The sequence below is a fragment of the Diadema antillarum genome, unplaced genomic scaffold (assembly GCF_040938485.1).
Source record: "Diadema antillarum isolate AM-2024a unplaced genomic scaffold, OU_Dant_1.0 seq00000166_RagTag, whole genome shotgun sequence".
NCBI lineage: Eukaryota > Metazoa > Echinodermata > Echinoidea > Diadematoida > Diadematidae > Diadema > Diadema antillarum.
The window spans coordinates 1-18,690 of NW_027271236.1; the positions used below are offsets into that span (position 1 = coordinate 1).

The following is an 18,690-nucleotide window of genomic DNA, read 5'->3' on the forward strand; positions in this document are numbered from 1 at the left end:
GCAACACCCCTCATCCCCCCCCCCCCCCCGCCCCCATCAGGGACCCCTGGATCCGGTATGATTAGGCATGAAAGTCTTCACAACACTAACTTAGCTCTATCTTCTTTTTTTCGGTTCGACAGATCAGAAAAATCCAGAGTTTAGCGAATGGGAGACTTCAGCTCCCCCCCCCCCTTATCCCCCACCTCAATCTTCAGCGGAGGGGGGGGGGGCTCTTTTTAACAAATTAAGATCGTATCAACATAAGGATGCTATCTGCCAAGTTTGGTGAAAATTCGTGATAGAGTTTTCAAGAAGATGCAGAAAATGTGTAAAATTTTTGCACATTTCCCGGCAAAATTGAACTTTTGCACATTTCCCGGCGTCATGTTTGCACATTTCCCGTTGATGAAATTTGCACATTTCCCGGCGAGACGTTTGCACATTTCCCGGCGTTTGCACATTTCCTGGCAAGACGTTTGCACATTTCCCGGTGTTTGCACATTTCCCGGCGAGACGTTTGCACAATTCCCGGCGTTTGCACATTTCCCGGCGTTTGCACATTTCCCGGCGTTTGCACATTTCCCGGCTCCACAAGGCTCTGGACACACAATAAAAAGCCCGCCCTCCTGAAAGTAGTGAGAAAATCTTTTTGAACGTACCCGACTGTGGGTTGAATGGCCGGATTATTCGGAGTCGCAGACTCTCCGCCGATCTTGTAGATGACAAAATGACGACTTTAATTATGTTGTTCACTCTCTCACCCAGGGACCGTTGAACGTTATAATAGTTATCTTTATTGTTTTTATGGGGGGGGGGGCAGCTGTTTGCCAAACTTTCGGTAAGACAAGGACTTCTTTTTTTCTTCTTCTTTCCCTGTTTTTCCACTGCGCACTATTTCTTACGATATGATGTGAAATGTTTACTGTTATTCATCATCAATTTCTTGACATCACCAAGAAATGTGCAGTAGTGAGTATGAACACACCCACAAAACAATACCCCAAATGAAAAGTTTTCTGTATAGTCTTCCCTTTCTCTCCTTGTTCTGTACTTCTCGACTCACCTGGTCCCGACTCCATTTGAAATAGATCCATTTACTATGCAATCATGCATTCATAGCAAATGATGCCTTGTGCTACACATTAAGGATGTGAAACGCAGTAGGCCTACTTTCCTTCCACCAGCGTTTGTAGGCAAAACGACAAATGGAAGCTGCATATATATATATATATATATATATATATATATACATGTATATAAATTACTTTGGTGAAGAAAGATCGAACCGCATGTTTTGGCTCAAACATCTTCAAGTACATGTATGTTGTTTGTTGCTGATTCTCCATAGTGCCATTGTGTTTGTGTGTATGTGTATATTAGTTTGATTCAAACAAAAATGTATCATATGAACTTCCATGAGAACGTGGAGTTTATTTCATAATCTTCATCATTTTATTCTGTTATAGGAGCTCACATGGGGAGACTTCTTTCTTCTTCTTCTCCTTTTGTATTAGATGCGTGGTGGATTTATATCATGTTTGAATAATGATACTGATTTATCTGTTTATGTTTGTAATATCGTTTGATTTGATTCACTGTGAATGTGATGTCAGCTGGGGCAAATTATTTTGAACAGGGCCCCATTTTTTTTTTCATAATGTACCACAAACAAACACACACACACACACACACACACACACACACAAACACGCTCTCTCTCTCTCTCTTTCTTCTCTTCTCTTTCTTTCTTGATGACAGACATGATCAAACCGAAAATTAGAAAAGCCAGTAGTGTTGTAATAATCAGAAACATTTAGGCATAAACTTATTCGAAGGTTTATAATTTATTGACGTTATCACACAACAGTTCATTGAATCTATTTCATGTAGAACTACCACTTGAGAATTAATATTATACAGTCAACCTCTCACTTCATAAACATTCGTCCGTAGCTTGCAAGTCATAAGGAGGGGTGATTTTCACACAGTTATGAGGAAAAACTTGAAAGACCAAGAAACACTGACCTCCTGCATGGATAGAATCCTGAAAAAAATCCCTTTTTATGAAGGTAAACTTAACTAGTTATATTCCTTAAACATAATCCTGTAGCAATGAGTGTGTGAGTGAGAGAGAGAGTGTGTGTGTATAGTATGTATGCGTTAAGGTTTTCTATAGATTTTGTGTGTGTCTGTTTGCGTGCGAGGTATGTTTGTTTGTTTGTCTGTTTTGTTTTGTTTTGTTTTGTTTTGTTTTGTTTTGTTTTGTTTTGTTTTGTTTTGTTTTGGGTTTTTTTTTTTTTTTTTTTGCTCTGGTTGTCTGAAAGACAAGAAAGCCAGCATTTTGAAATATATTTTTGCCAATTTCATATTTCTTATCACAACGTTTCCATGGTTTCTGTTAACTGATGACTTCCGTGTGTATTAGTATGTGAATATGATAATTTAGAAAAATGGGTGTATTGGCATTGCTGTTCTCATGCGAATGTGTATACACGCCACACCGATTTATCCTGTGCTGTATTTTGTCTATGCAGACATTTCCATTCGTTTGGAGAAACTGGTTTTAGAACCAGATAATGAAAATAGAAGGCGGAAATCATTTCTTTAACTTAACATGGTCTTCTTTATCTAGGGTAGCCTCTTCAGTGTTGACACTGTTCTACTAGAGGGTTCTGCCACTATTATTACCCTTGTGTTGCCATGTATACCCATTCGTACACCCCTCGTAGAAATGGACATAGTGCATAGTGGATATAAACATCTTGTGCAGTAAAGGTCCAGGAGCACTGGGCTGGATCCGAACTCGGGTCCTCTGATTGGGAGTCGGGAGTCCAATTCACGATGCCACAGTGCCATCACATTTCTACACCCTCAAGGGACGGAGATTGAGAGGAAACACTATAATATGTGAAAAACTATTGCTCATAAATGGCATCAACTATATATTGAAAGTAAAAACATGATACTACAGTACTCCAAGTGTATATGCAGGGTGTGGTACTGTCGCGGGAAAAGTTAGAAGGTGCGAGATGGGAGACGCCATTTTTCACAGAAGATGTCTCCCGATTTTCCTGCAGTACGCACGAGCCAGCATGTCCTTACTACATCATCAGTCTCACGAACTCTGGAGGAAGACAGAAATTAAGTACAAGAAATATGAGTAAAAAAGATAAATATGTGCACAGCTGATGAACGTGAATCAGTATAAAATAAAAACTTATAGTTGAGCGATGGATTTTCTGCCATATAACTTCTCCCTCACGGTTTGGGTTTTTTTTTTCCGCACGTCATTGTGACTTTGCTTTCAATAATGACGCTCATGGAAGATTCCCGGTTCATGGGTATAAAAACAAGCAATGAACGGAGACACGGAAAAGCCAAAATCTATTCAAATTATACATCATTTCTGATTTTTTTTTTTTGAGACCTGAGGGTATGAATTGCAAATTTTATTTGCAGAGGGAGACAAATTGAAGAAAATTCACACCTCAACCTTCACCCCTCTGATTAATATTCTCTTGCTTTCAATATTGAATAATTTTTTATTTATGGAAATTGCGAATAGCAATGAAGGTGGTATCTGCCACCTCTTCTCCGTTCGTGAGTGTTCGCATTGACATTGACTAAAGGGGAAAATGTGGACTTTTGCAGTTTTAGAAAGGAAATTCCGCAATCTGGTTGATTTTGGTGCTCTCTTTTTGAAGGAATACTTGGATAATTTTCATTCAGAAAAAAATAAAATATAATATAATATTTAAGGCAGTTTTTAGAAGGCTAAATTGTGGTATCTGTCACCTTTCTTACCGCGTCTGGTTCTAACTGTGTATAAATACTATAAGTTTATGGAGATGGACGGGAGGGGGGGGGGGGAGTGGGCTAATAGCCAAAATAACATTTCTATGGCCAGTCTTTGTCTTCCAGGGGCCGGCCCCTTCCATTTCTGGTTACCCTGTCACTGCGTAACAGCCATTTGAAGTGTTTTGGTCAGGATGTCAGGATAATGACAATAATGATCATAAAACTACATCTACCACTATATAGCATGTCTTATACATACAATCTCATATATACGTCTACTACTATGTCTATCACTTTCGTATTCTTTAAAGAGATGTTGATATAGATTTTTTGAGATGAGGCTGCAGGTTTCCAACTTTGTTGTGAGATAATGAGAAACCTCTTGAAATATGAAGGAGATACTTCTAAGAGGAATTTAGCTTTTATTTGATGAAGACTGATTTTGAAATGGTTGAGATATCTAAAAACAAAGAGGTCATCATAAAAAATGGGACACACTTTTTATTAAGATCACTTTGTTTAATCTTGTTTTTGGATATCTCTGCCATTTCAAAACTGATTTTGAATTCCTCATAGGATTGCATGCTCTTTGGTATTTCATATAAAGGGGTTTTTGATTTATCTCGTGAAAGGATAAAATCTGAACCCTCCATCTCAACCAAACATATACCATCCCTTTAACTGGCAAATAGGCTTGGGAGACAGAGTTACATTAAAATATTATTTGTCATCATTACGACACTACTACTTAGTACTTCTGAGCCCTGCATTGCCGTGGAACCTGTTTCACAAATATTGAGCGTAAGTTTTGATCAATTGCAAATTGCGTTTCATGAACAACGTTGCTATTAATCGTAAGTAAAACTGAAAGTTTGATTTTTCATGAAATCAAACGTAAGTGTCTATATGAAACAGAAATTACGCTCAATATCAAACTTACGCTCGATTCACTGAGTTATACGCTCAATAAATCGAGCGTAAAATCAATCGCATTTCATTATGAAACAGAACCCGAATCAAATTTTAAGACTGATCCACACTCACCTTCGTAGTTTATTTTTCCATCACCGTCCTTGTCGACCTCCTTGACCATTTCCTTGAGTTCTGCCTCACTGGCGTTGTCGCCCACGCTCTTCAGGGCCTCTCCGATTTCGGCCACCCTGAGAAATACAGAGTGTACACCCGAAAGAAATCGGCGGAGAAAGTTAGTTTGTTTGTTCGTTTGTCTGATTTTATTTGCGTGTTTTTTTTTTCTATAAATCACGCATGACAAAAGAATACACATATTTTGAAAATACCATTATACGACGCATAAGCTTAGCATAATGTCTTACAAATTGATTAAAAATACATACATATACTTTATGAGCATAATTGTATTCGATTCATTAGACTTACACCACTCTATAGCATAATATCACAAACGAGTTCAGAAGGAAATCGTGAAGATAACCGTTACGAATTAACTAGGTAATGATTGATTATTCATAGTATCAGAATATGTTATGTCGGTAAAATAACCAAAATTTAGGGAAAATAAGAAAGGGTTTGTTTTTAGTCAATTGATATCAGAATTGTGTATTTCTAGACAATAACAGAAAGGCAGGAGACCGCGATGATAAGCAGCAGCTTAACATGGATCGAGGCCTCGGAATAAAATTCGAACTTAGGTTTGACTTACATAACTGTATAAGGACGTGTCTATAAGATAAAATCAATAATTGACTCCAAAATATTGTAATAATTTAAGTTTTTTCTGGAGGCACGACCCCCCCCCCCCCTATACAGTATTACTATTATAGGAATGTTGTGCTAAGGTGAGACACACAATCAATTAACGTTTACCGGTGGTGGAGGAAATATCAGACATCATCAGATCACATTCGGTTGAAATGCATTCAAAATTGATAATGAAAAATGATGTAAGCTTCCTGAATTCTCATCAGATTTTTGGTCAAGCTATTCCCTGCGATGCTTTTACTCTTTCTTTATATAAGACTAACTTTTCGTTCCGGATTACCCTTTGAACCTTTATATTCCATGCACACTGTTTCAAAATCTCAGTGTCTTGTTATCAAATTTGAAAGATACTTTTAGCACTATATCATCATCATATTCTCTCATAGCATAATATTCAATTGTATTTGTAATTTTCTGCACACAACGGGCATCGGAAAAAAAGATATGGAGAAAAGAAAATGTGTGTTTGTTTTTATATATATATATATATACGTACGTGATGAAGCCATTGCCGTCCTTGTCGAACAACTTGAATGCGTTTATGAAGTCCTGCTTTTGGCTTTCAGACAATTTCGCAGGTCGCAGCTTCTCCATCATGACAACGAATTCTTCGAAGTCAATCTTTTTGTTTGCTGCGAAAAAAAAGGATGAGTGTTAAGAATTCTTAACGTTATAGCGTCACTTTCTTCGTGGGTAGGTACTTTAGATCAAATAAAATTTGAGTGTCAGTTGTTTAACTGATTAACGGGGTCGTGTCAAACTGTGGTATCAGTGTGTCGTGTGATGACGTAATTTCTTGATATCACGTGATGTTTCGTGCCTTTTTATAGTATCAATATGACCTGTTGAGAGTTGCCATAATTACTGAGGTGACGTGTGTCAAGGGGTCGTGTCGGGTGTTGGTGTTGTAACGTGGTGTGTATTCGTAGCGTCATGCCATAGTGTTGTAGCCACGTCGCGAGGCGTCGTGTCGTGTCGAAATGTTGCACTGTGGTGCGGCGTTGCGTATGCACGAGGAGTCTCTACATTGGACCTACAACACTCAACGAAACCAAAGCTAACGAGTGTACCTAATTTAACGAATTAATTGTCAAATGGCTTAAAGTTACTACAATCAGCCAGTTGTATTTGAGAATACTGAGATAAAGTACGAAAGAGACTGATTCAACTCTTATCTACACTTAGTAAGGTCACTACACACTACAAATTTCCTTAATGATTGCCAACGAAAATCCAAAGAGCAAATATGCTACATGCATTAAACACACTTCGATGCTTCAAGACACACACAAACACACACACACACGTACGTGCACGCACACACGCATAAACAAATAGTTTAGCGCGCGCACACACACACCCATCTTTTTTGCTTGTCGTGACTCACCGTCAGCATCTACGTCACTAAACTCCGGCAGGAGATTGGGGTTGTACTTCTTTCCGAGGACTTCGACCAACTGCCGAAACTCTTTCGCGTCAATCTTCCCACTACTATCCTTATCTGCCTTGTCGAAGGCCTTGCGGTATTCTGCAGGATAGCCAGTTTGGAGGAAATGGATTGAGCGAATAGAGATAAATGCATAAATATAACATAATTGAGTGGCAATGAGAAATATGCAGCTTGAAAGGGATGGTAAAGTTTGGTTGAGATGTGTTACAGATTTTGCCATTTTGTGAGATAATTAGACAACACTGATGAAATATTTAAGAACGTACAATTCAAAGAGAAATTCAAAGTTCATTTGATGAAAATCGGTTTGGAAATGGCTGAGATATACTAAAACAAAGTAAAATTAAGTGGTCCTAATAAAGGATAGATCCCATATTTTACGTTGTATTAGGATTTCTCTGTTTTTGGATATCTCAGCCACTCCATGACTCGATTCTTATTAAATAAACTTTGAATTTCTCTTCCGATTATTTACTTTTTGATATCTAATTACAAGAAGTCTCTAGTTATGTCACAAAAAAGTTGGAAAACTGAAGCCCCATCTCAACCAAAACTATATACCATTCCTTGAAGGATGCAAGCAAAAGCCTCCTCCAACAAATCAATGCTTGCAACTTTATTTATCTAATTGTGTGAAATGATTTATGTGCAGCCAGCCAGGCCATCTGGCGAACGCACATCACGACATAATATTATTATGATAGTATTTTAATTATTACCAACTATGATATTCTCATAGAATAGCACCCCCATCACAAAATGAGATCTAAGAACGGCTCACTGGTGGTAGTGTGGTCATTGTTATAATAAGTTATATTATATACGGCAAAAACGGGGTATTGAAATACATAGTGTTGTGTGAAAACTGCCTTGCTATTGAGCTCGTCTGCACGGTTCATACGGCTCATAAAATGCATACTGTAAGATCAATGTGTATATTTACTGCATAATAAATTGTTTAGTTTATCAATCGGCTGACTTTATTATACCCTGCTGGAAATGGCAGTGTCCCAGACAATGGGAAACACACTGTGAAAACTCTTCACACTGTTAGATTCGAGAGTTTTAAAGGTACTGTTTACCACTGGGAGCAGTGATTGATAAATGTTATTACATTTAATGCATACATTTGATGCATATGTAGGTCAGTTGTATCACAAAACATCCTACCATATAAACATTTCGCAATAAAGCCTAACTTAATATAAAGAGATATCACTATTTTTTTTTAATAAACCATAAATGTAAAGGGTGCTCTAGAAGCAATTTCATTATAATTATTGTTGACGCATACTGATAACTTTTTCTATTAGTTGCTTCTATCCCTAACTCACATTCTAGAACCATTCTGGAGCACTAAAACTTGTCATGCATGGTTTCTGTTTCATTTGCAAATGGTAAAGTAATGAGGAGTGAAGCTTGCTGGGTGCAGAAAAATGAAAACTTGAACAATTAAAAACATTGCCTTTTCAAACAATCCCTGATTTTGTGATGTGAATTCATATTCGTCTCAACTGAAGTCATCATAGACACAAAGTAATTGATATGAATAATACTGTGATTATCGTAGCTGATCGTCGTAGTGGAGAGACAAGGATTCATTCTAAACAATAATTTGTATCGGTGTAGTCGTCCGAAAAGACATTTTTGGCAATTTCAGGTCAAATATTTGTATCAAGATGATGTTGGAATCATACCTTCACGCTGGGCGGCTGTTACTTGAGAAGCCTGTAACGGAATGAGGAGAAAGGAGAGGAAAGTTTGAGAGGAAAAATACAAGATAAAAAGAGAGAAAATTAGGATTGGAGGGAAAATAGGGGAGAGGATGGGAGAGAGAGAAAGGGGGATGGAGGGGAGAATCATCAAATCATTGTGATAATGTATTTACTTCGAAACTGTTTTAACTGATATCATTTTCATTATGGGTCTTAGAAAGGATTTATTACAGGTAGATCACAAGCTGATGCAAATGAAGTCAGAAAGTTTGAACCTACACATGTATGCAGAATATAGAGTTATTCAAAATTATAAAAAAGAACACTAAAACCATTAAATATCACAGCATAATGCAATATCATACTATGTAATAAATAAGCTATCTCATTGCCATAATCGTAGTTGTGGTTTGTCTGATTGTATCAATTAATGACTAGCTGAGATGAGGATTAAGATTATGTAGACGTTGTTTATAGGAATCCCTGTGGCAAATACTTTGATACACCTACCGAGAAACACAGGCCTACAGTGTCATGAAAATTGTATTTTGGTTGAATTCAGTAAAAGTATAAGAACGTCGTTTGAATATATATATATATATATATATATATATATATATATATATATATATTATATATATATATTGTAGTTGCTCCGCGTATCGGCAGTACTAGATATAGCAATCGCACTGTCATCCCTGACGAAGGGGAGGACCCCCGAAAATTCGGATTTTTAATTAAAATCAAGATTGGCATTTAATGCATTCCTCTGTTGTGACATTATTATTGCTATATATATATATATATATATATATATATATACAATGTGTATATATATATATGTATGTATATATACATATATACATATACATATTTCAACCGATTGGACTGACGAAGGCCGAGGCGGGTTGAAAATTTTATGAATAAAAACCTTCTTGTTGGATTTATACAGATGGCGTATTTGAGATTCATTCTTCTTATAATTTTCTTATCTTCATGGGTTTTAAAGACAACCATAATTATTAAATCAATAAAGATGATTTTGATGAAAATTGTTTGGCTTATTCATTACATATGAAACTTCATTTCGGCTTTACCCTACAGGAAAGAATACAGTGTCCCATAGTGTGTTCACAATGTGTTCACATATTATAGTTGACTATGAGAAAACGTTCGAATTTAACAGTGTGAAGATGTGTTCACACTGTGGTGTGGTTTTCACAGAGTGTTCACATAGTAATGCTTTGTTTCACACTGTAAATTGATGACTCACATTGTGTTCACACTGTTAAAAACGCTCGCATTTAACAATGTGAAGAGATGTCACACTGTGTTCACACTGTTAAAACGCTCGAATTTAACAATATGAAAAATTTCACACTGTGTTCACACTGTTAAAACGCTCGAATTCAACAGTGTAAAAAGATTCCACACTGCGATCACACTGTGTTTCTCATACTGTGGGACACTGTGTTCTTTCTAGCAGGGTATTCCGCTCAATGAATGCAAAAGTATTATAGGCCTACGCACAAACACAGAAAATATTTTTAAAAAAACATGATACACCATGAAGTCAACGCGCCCACACACGCGGTCACATTTTCATTACAGTTTATATCATAGTTAATGCTTCACATCACAGCTGGGATATAACTTAGAGAAATCAAGTGTAAACCAATTGTGGTGGAGGTGCGTGTATGTTGCTTGGTATAAACGTTGACTGTATAAAGTTCCCTCTGACAAAATGCATGTAACTGAACAACACAGGATGAGAAAAATACCGTACATGTTCTTCCGCTTTCAGAAGAGCCTAATAAATCGCCAAAAGAGGGGGTGAATGTTTAATCTTTTGACGTAAGTCAACAATGGTGCAGTTGTCGAGCTGAACAAATAAACGTCGAGATAAAACAATCTTTCGTTTTGGTCTTAGACTCTTAATCGTTTTGTCTATATAATGGTCATAAACATTGCAAAGTTGTGCTAAAGCAAGTTAAGACACACAACGCGTCCAAGCTACTTTTTACTATTGAAATCATATTTTTTATGAGATATACATGAAAGGATAGATACGGTTCTCGTCTATCATTTTCTTGATCCACAGCTCCATGACTTTGTGTGCAATTTCTGCATGACTGATTTAGAACACTGGACAGTGGTGCTACCAAAGTTACATTTGCACCGGGGTAAATGGTGACTTTGAGTGAATCTTCAGACTTTTATATTTTCGAAAAATAAAGTTCATAACCCAAACATCCATCTTTTCTACTTTCATAATATGAAAGTAGAAAAGATGGATGAGACCTTAGCGTCACAAATGATGCACAGGACAGAGTGGATCGATGAGAATTGGATGTATGAGTCTAACTTTGGAACTGTTTAAACCCACGAGCACAGCGAGTGGGTTTTAGACTGTTCCAAAGTTAAACAAGAGCATCCAATTCTCACAGATCCAAAAAAAAAAAAAAAAAAATAGGCCTGTGCATCATTTGTGTCGCAAAGTGGGTCCGTAAATTCATGAAATACAGCCTTTTCCTCATCATGCATTCGGTACACCTACAACACTATACAAGACTTGAGCCATGCGTTCGGATTTTACCGGACTCCAGTGGGCTCGTAGCTCAGTGTGGATCATGAAGAATGAATGTTGATGACCAATCAGACTGGGGAGATCCTAAAGCCCATTTTATTTATATGAATAACGTATGCTCGAGAAAAAGTTGCATGAGAAATGTTTCATTTCTACTGATTCTACGGAATTACAAAAACAAGCATTTAGCTCTCCCGATTTAGCACTAGACAATGGGCTCATTATTCTGCACGACTTCACGCAAAACAACGGCAGTGATACAGTGATTGTTGTTCAGAGAGGGGGTGGATATTTACAGAGAATGCTGTATGTATTATTCCATTGTTAGTATATTTTATGGAGAGATATATCAGCAAATGACTTTGGTGCAAATGACTTTGGTTCGCTCGATTAAGCATTACGTCGTGCAAGTATGTTTTCTGTAACCTTTCCGATCTGGCGAGTGCACTTTTTGTATAGATTCACCGGCTTCAGTGAACAAGGAATGATAATGCATTATAGGCTTGCGGCAGGGACATGATTAAAGAGGCTTACAATGTAGGCCTATACAATGCAGACTATTGGAATGGATGACTATCTTCTTAGCCTTGGTTGATTATACCAGTGGAAACTAGTGTACATAAAAAATTCTAGCATCGAATTTTATAACTAGTGGTTCGGTGAATTAACAATGAAAGGAGAGGGTCGGTGAAGCGGTGAAGACCTGTTAGAGGGTTACAGGATAAACGTAACGAGACTGTCATATCTGAATGAACTGCTTTTGATTCAACAATGTAATGCCACGAAATTCTACATTTTAACGCAGGGGCGGATCCACGCCCCCCCCCCTTTATTTTTATTAAAACAAAAGAAATAATAAGAAAAAATGGGGGAGGGGTGCGTACGCCCCCCCCCCCCATTTAATTTTGTAAACGCGCCCCCTCTTTACGGAATTCCTGGATCCGCCCCTGTAATGTAACCGGTTTGAGAGCAACCATGCAATGGAGCAGTGTTTAACGAGCTATTATAGCATCTTCTTCTTTTTTCGTTAATCTTCCGAGATCACTGCATGTGCCCCTATATTAGATGCGTGGGTCCCATGACGGCTACACCCAGCTGCACTTGACAGAATGGGCAAAAAGTTTTCTACAGGAAGAGATTACTTGCGAGGCCTATACCAGTATACAGTAATATTCTCTGAAACTCTTTTCCTATTCAGTTTCGCTGCATGAGTCTCACCCCACCCCTCCCCCTTCCTCTTAAATTTATAACATAAGAAGAGGGAGGGAGATACAGTGAGAAAGATAGACAGATATAGACAAACGTATATAGATAAAAACAGATAGATATACATGTACCGATATGGATAGATAGATAGATTATATAGATATAGATAGATAGATGTATACATAGATAGATAGATAGATAGATAGATAGATAGATAGATAGATAGATGGATGGATGGATGGATGGATATAGACAGATGGATATACCATAGAGAGATATATAGATATATATATATAGATAAACAGATACAGATGGACATCGATGAACAAACAGATAGATAGATTAAATATATATATATTTATACACACACACACACCCATATATATATATATAGATAGATAGATAGATAGATAGATAGATGGATGGATGGATGGATGGATGGATAGATAGACAGATAGATAGATAGATAGATAGATAAGATAGATAAATAGACTGATAGATGGATAGATGTGATAGACACACAGATAGACAGATTACACCACAGACTATAGCTACAGGGGTTGGGAGGTAGAGACTGAGATAGACCGTAGACGGTCGGACGGACAAGTATACAAAGAGAATGAAAGAAGGATTGACTGTACACAATTTGTACTACCATACAGATAGACCTCGTAACACTGTCTTAGGTGAAATACATGACGTGTATACCTGTGGAATATGACGAAATACTTCTCCCTTGTTGGGCGTATAGCATATGAACTCTACGTCAACTAAATTGAATTGATGACCATAAGGGAAATGACACTCGTTTCATATACAAAATTGGTTGATTCACCGATGGGAAAAACAGGAATTATGAAACAAAAGACTTTGAGAGATTTTTTCGGAAGGGGGGGGGGATCATGTTGTAAGGTAGGTCTTTATTGCAGTACATGTACTCTGGTCATCCGAAAAATACACACACTTCCGCTCAACGAATCTACTTGATAGAAAACTGCTTCCAAAAGACGCACACGAAATGTTGAATATGATTATGGAAAATATCCAAGACAACTCAAAAAGATTAGAACGTCTTATGTTCATGTTGCGTTAACGGTTCAAACTTTTTTCTACAGGAAACTTAGCTCTCTACACCGTATACTCACCATTTTCTGTAGTAACTGTGCAAGGGATAGCGGAATGTGGGATTCGAGGGACCCAAGTTCGGTGGACTGCTCACTGCAAAAGGGTGCGGCGGACTGGTCTTTTAATCCTGAGTAGAGCCAGTTATACTTTAACTACCAGGCAGATCTCGGTTCAGCGAGCACTTGCCTTCCACGCCCATCTCTGCCTCTCATCCCCCCCCCCCCCCCCCCATCACGCGGGCGTACAATACACCCATTCACACCTTATGTATCACACACTTTACCTCTTTGCTCACACCATCGTTAAAGGTATTGCTTATTACTTGGAGCAGTGATTTAAAAAATGTTCAAGTTATCACATTTGATGCTTTTTGTGTGTAGGTCGGTTGTATTACAAAACATCCTACCATATAAACATTTCGTAATAAAGCCTAAAATAAAAGGATATAACACTGTTTTTCTCAATAAACCTTAACTGTAGACGGTTTATTCTAGAAATAGCTATTGTTTACATCTTACATATCTAACCATACTTAACATTGATTATACTGATTAACAGTTCTACATTGGTTGGTTTTATCCCTAACTCACATTTTAGAACTATTTTGAAGCACTAAAGCTGGGTTTTTGTTTCATCTGCAAATGGTAAATAATGCCTTTAAGGGGCATCTCGCCGCCCACTCATCGCCATCTAGTGTGGGCGCCAGTATTTACAGACCCCGCCATATAGCCTTGACGTACCATACGCCTACTATTCTTATCCTCGGAGGTACCATCCCATAGATCTCATACGGCTGGCAAGACCACCGATTCGAGCAATAACAACCCATTAAATATTTTCCTTAGCCCTCTCAAGACTACTGCAACGTATTGACAATGCTTGTGGTATGGACAGACATAAGAGAATAGCCGCCATTTGCAAACCACAGTATCTGAATAGGATGGCATTTAACCCTGTCAGGACCAAAGGCGGTCTTTCGTACATAATATCAATGAAACTTCGGTTTGATATGGTAGTTCCGAGACGGTTAATGTGATCACAGCACGAGCAACAAAAGAATTGCTACGATGGCAAGAAGGCGCCAGCACTGTACAATATCAATAGAGTTCAAGCTCCCCCCCCCTCTCTCCCTCTCTCTCTCTCTCTCTCTCTCTCTCTCTCTCTCTCTCTCTCTCTCTCTCTCAATATATATATATATATATATATATATATATATATATATATATATATATATAATATATATTTGAAACTGCTTAACAATTTTGGAGTTTTTATTGAAGGAGAGCAACAACAACAACAACAACAACAACAACAAAACGTTCCTGCATTATCCGTAAATGATCAGGCTGTCTTGTAGCTTCAACAACATAAATTCTCTTGGCTGTCATGTGGAGTATCATGTTGTATTACCTTCTTAAAACTATTGCTAGATGCATACACACATTATTTTGCTATGATGCTCTCCAACAATCTTGGGAAAAAGACGCTTTCTCTAATGATTAGCATTGATAAGTGAAGGCTGCTACAGCTCAACACGATTTGCACATGTTTCATATATATATCTATCTTCTTATCAAACACTACCAAGTTTTGAACTTCTAAAACAGAGAACAGGTACCAAATATGACTCGTGGTTAACAATAATGAAATGTTCTAAAGCTCTTTGTTTTATGATTTTAAAAATAAACGAGGTCATTATAAGTATACATTTTTGAAGTGACATCGAAATTACAACGGATAATTGCAAGTCATTAAACTCAAAATTCCCATCTCAAAGTATACGACATTAATATTTGTAAATTTGTAATCTATATAATGATCTCTGAAATATTAATAACTGCATCATAGGCAAATTCAGCTGTTATCTTCTGTGACTCTATAGCTGTGTTTACAGCACAGCAACATCTCAAGCAAGAAGAAGAAAAAAAAATCATTCCCATAATTCGGGGGAAGAGACAAAATCCACAAACACGAAATTAACAAAGGAATTACATGTACGACGAACGAGTAAAACATGTACACTGTTTTCAGAGCTTATATACTAGACAGTCCCTGCCTGATTAGACCGAAGCATGGCTCTATTAGCTCTTAGCACTCTGACGCGTTCTTAGTTAATATTTGACAAGTTGATGTTAACCTAGTGTTGACACATGGCTTCAATTAGTTTTGACCAGTATAATAGAGTCATGCACTAATACAAGAGGTGCATCTCAAATTTAGACGATGGGAAGCTACGGTATCCGTCAATAATTAAGGAAGTAAACATGTCTGCATGTCGTACAATGTAGGGTGTGGTTGTGGTTTATAATGTTTGGTCGTGTTAGCGTACATGACCCACATTTTTATAGGCATAGGGCACAATTGGGTAAAATAATGGCGGAGGTTTCATTAGATTCGAACTGACAAGAAGGAGGTTGTTGGAGTTTGGAGTGTCTCAGGTATTTAGGAAACATTTAAAATTGTGAAAACCACAGTCAGATGCAAAATATAATCATATCATTATCATTAATGCTTTTCTTGAGGTAATGACGTAATTTGATTTTATTTGATTTTATTTGATTTGATTTTATTGGTTCCTGCATTATATCATTGCTCATGCAGATACATACACTCATATACATTGATGGTACCATACATATAAATGGATATACATAAACATTCATTGCTACCAAGGTAAGTTTCTTCATTACCTTTAGAATACAGCAATACAGTTTCTTCATTGCCTTTACAATGTACAACAGAACATATCAGTGATGCAATGAATAACGCAGAAGGGCTACAGCTTAAGCATTGCTTGATTTGCATGCAGCCCTCGTACATATATAATACATAACATATAGGAAAATAGGGGAGGGATGACTTGCATAGAGATAGGATAGGAGAAAGGAGAGAGGAGAGGTCTGTCTGCTTTCGCTAATAATAAACCAGATCACCTGGATCACTGAATAGTAAAGCATGGCAAAGTATTTTCTCACCGAGGTACAGGTGAACAGTTATAGGTCATGGTCGGTTACATAACATTACGCAATAAATTCTGAACGGTGATAATTCAACGAGGGAATTTCATATACAATACAATTGAAATGACATTATAAGATCACTGATATCCAGAGAGCAGCATTGTCTTTACAGCTTTCTTGAAAGAATTTCTGAAGGAAGAGAGTTCCAAATATCAGGTCCATTGTGTCTGATAGATTTCAGAGCCATCACCGTTTTAGGATTTTGTAGATGAAATTTATCAGATTGCCTTGTGGGATAAGAATGTATATCCTTGTTTAACTGAAATAATGAGGAGAAAGAAGATGGCAACTGACCGTTTATACAAACGAAACATAAAAAGTGAATTTTGCACAAAAAAATAATATTATTTACCTTTAGTGTTTTTAATTCTACGAACAAAGGATCTGAATGGTCCCGATGACCTGAATTGGTACATATATACGTATAGCTTTCTTTTGTAGAAGCAATATACTATCAATGTGACTTTTCGCAGTTGCCCAAACAATGTTACAATATGAGATATTCGACAATATCAACGAATTATAAGGCATAAATAAAATATTCTTTGGGACATAATACCTAAGCTTACAGAGTATACCAACGTTACGAGACACTTTATCTGAGATGTATTGCACATGAGCATTCTATTTTATATTTTCATTAATATATATTCCAAGGAATTTGACACTTTCTTTTTGCTCCAATAACATACCATCCACCATAATATTCAAATGGTGCATTTCATTTTTATGCTTCTTATTATGAAAATAAATAAAATTTGTCTTTTTTAAGTTGAGTGACAATATATTGCTCTTAAACCATGTAGATAATTTCGGCAATTCAGTATTAAGAGTTCTTAAAAGCGACTGAAAATCAGAATTGGAACAAAATACATTGGTGTCATCAGCGAATAGAATATATTGCCGTAACTTAGAGGAATTTGTAATATCATTTATATACACTAGAAATAGTAGTGGTCCCAATATGGATCCTTGTGGGATGCCACAATGTATGGGTAAAACTTCAGAATTTACCGATTCATAGTATACGTGTTGCTGTTTATTTGATAAATAATCTTCAAACCATTCCAGTGGAATGCCCCGAACTTCATAACAATGTAATTTGCGTAAAAGGATAGTGTGGTCAAGAGTCTTCAGTCTTCCATTGACTGAGTACACACTTCGGGTTCTTCGGGCATGAAATAACTAAAAAACTAATAATAAGTTGTAGTTTTTGTATCATTATGTGTAGTGGTGCAATAACCGGAATCTTTGGAGAAACGTAATATTTGTCATTACTGATTATCGGCCAAACAGCAATTAAAAAAAATAGATAATGACATTAGGCCCTTTAACGTCGTGCATTTCATTTTATTCATTTCATTTCGTTTATTTTCATTTCCAACAAAGCAAAACATTTTCATACACAAAATAACACAATATCAATACAATGTAGTAACAAAGAAAATTACGTGAAGTTAACAGTACTACGCATCACAAAAGCAAATAAAAATTGAATTGAAATTAAAGTTGCAGGAAATGGAGGAGACATGCTGAGAAGCTAGGCTTGTATTTTGCATTCTCCTCGTGGGCAAAAAGACTAAATAACATGAAGGAAGTAAGTTGCTAGATATAATATAAAAGGTGCACAACACACACAGACCTATACAAACCAATAAACAAACAAACAGACGGACAAACAAACACAAGTAACCCCTCTTGTTAAGGAGACAGACAGAGAGAGGGAAAAAAGAACACAGTGAAGGAAAAAGAGGAAAATATTTTGAAAGAAGAAACAAAAAGAGACATGAGAACAAAAAAAAAGGCCTGAAGGGAGAAGAGACGAAAGGAATAGATAAAAGAAAAAAAATGAGTATGACGAATAAAAAAGAAAGTTCAAAATTAGGGCTCATTCCGCTGTATAGGAATTTATGAACAACTTCTTCAGTTTGAACGTGAACGTGTTTAAACTTAAAACTTGTTCCATACTATTATCGAGAGAATTCCAAAATTTGGGGCCAGTAAAAGAAAGTATAGATTTAGCAAACATAGTCCTAGTTAATGTTTGTATTAACTATTATATTTGTA

The 18,690-nt window shown here is 36.8% G+C and overlaps 1 protein-coding gene across 1 annotated transcript; it reads right to left on the reverse strand.

Annotated features, from left to right (window-relative positions):
• Positions 1–1,825: 1,825 nt before the first annotated feature.
• LOC139728109 (uncharacterized) lies at positions 1,826–13,729 on the reverse strand. The gene is made up of 6 exons (XM_071639071.1): positions 13,624–13,729; positions 8,668–8,698; positions 6,908–7,048; positions 6,017–6,152; positions 4,825–4,940; positions 1,826–3,106 (listed from the first exon to the last, which is right to left on the reverse strand). Exons 1-6 carry the CDS (start codon positions 13,624–13,626, stop codon positions 3,084–3,086), a joined length of 450 nt encoding a protein of 149 aa, XP_071495172.1. The 5' UTR covers positions 13,627–13,729; the 3' UTR covers positions 1,826–3,083.
• Between the last annotated feature and the right edge of the window lie 4,961 nt (positions 13,730–18,690).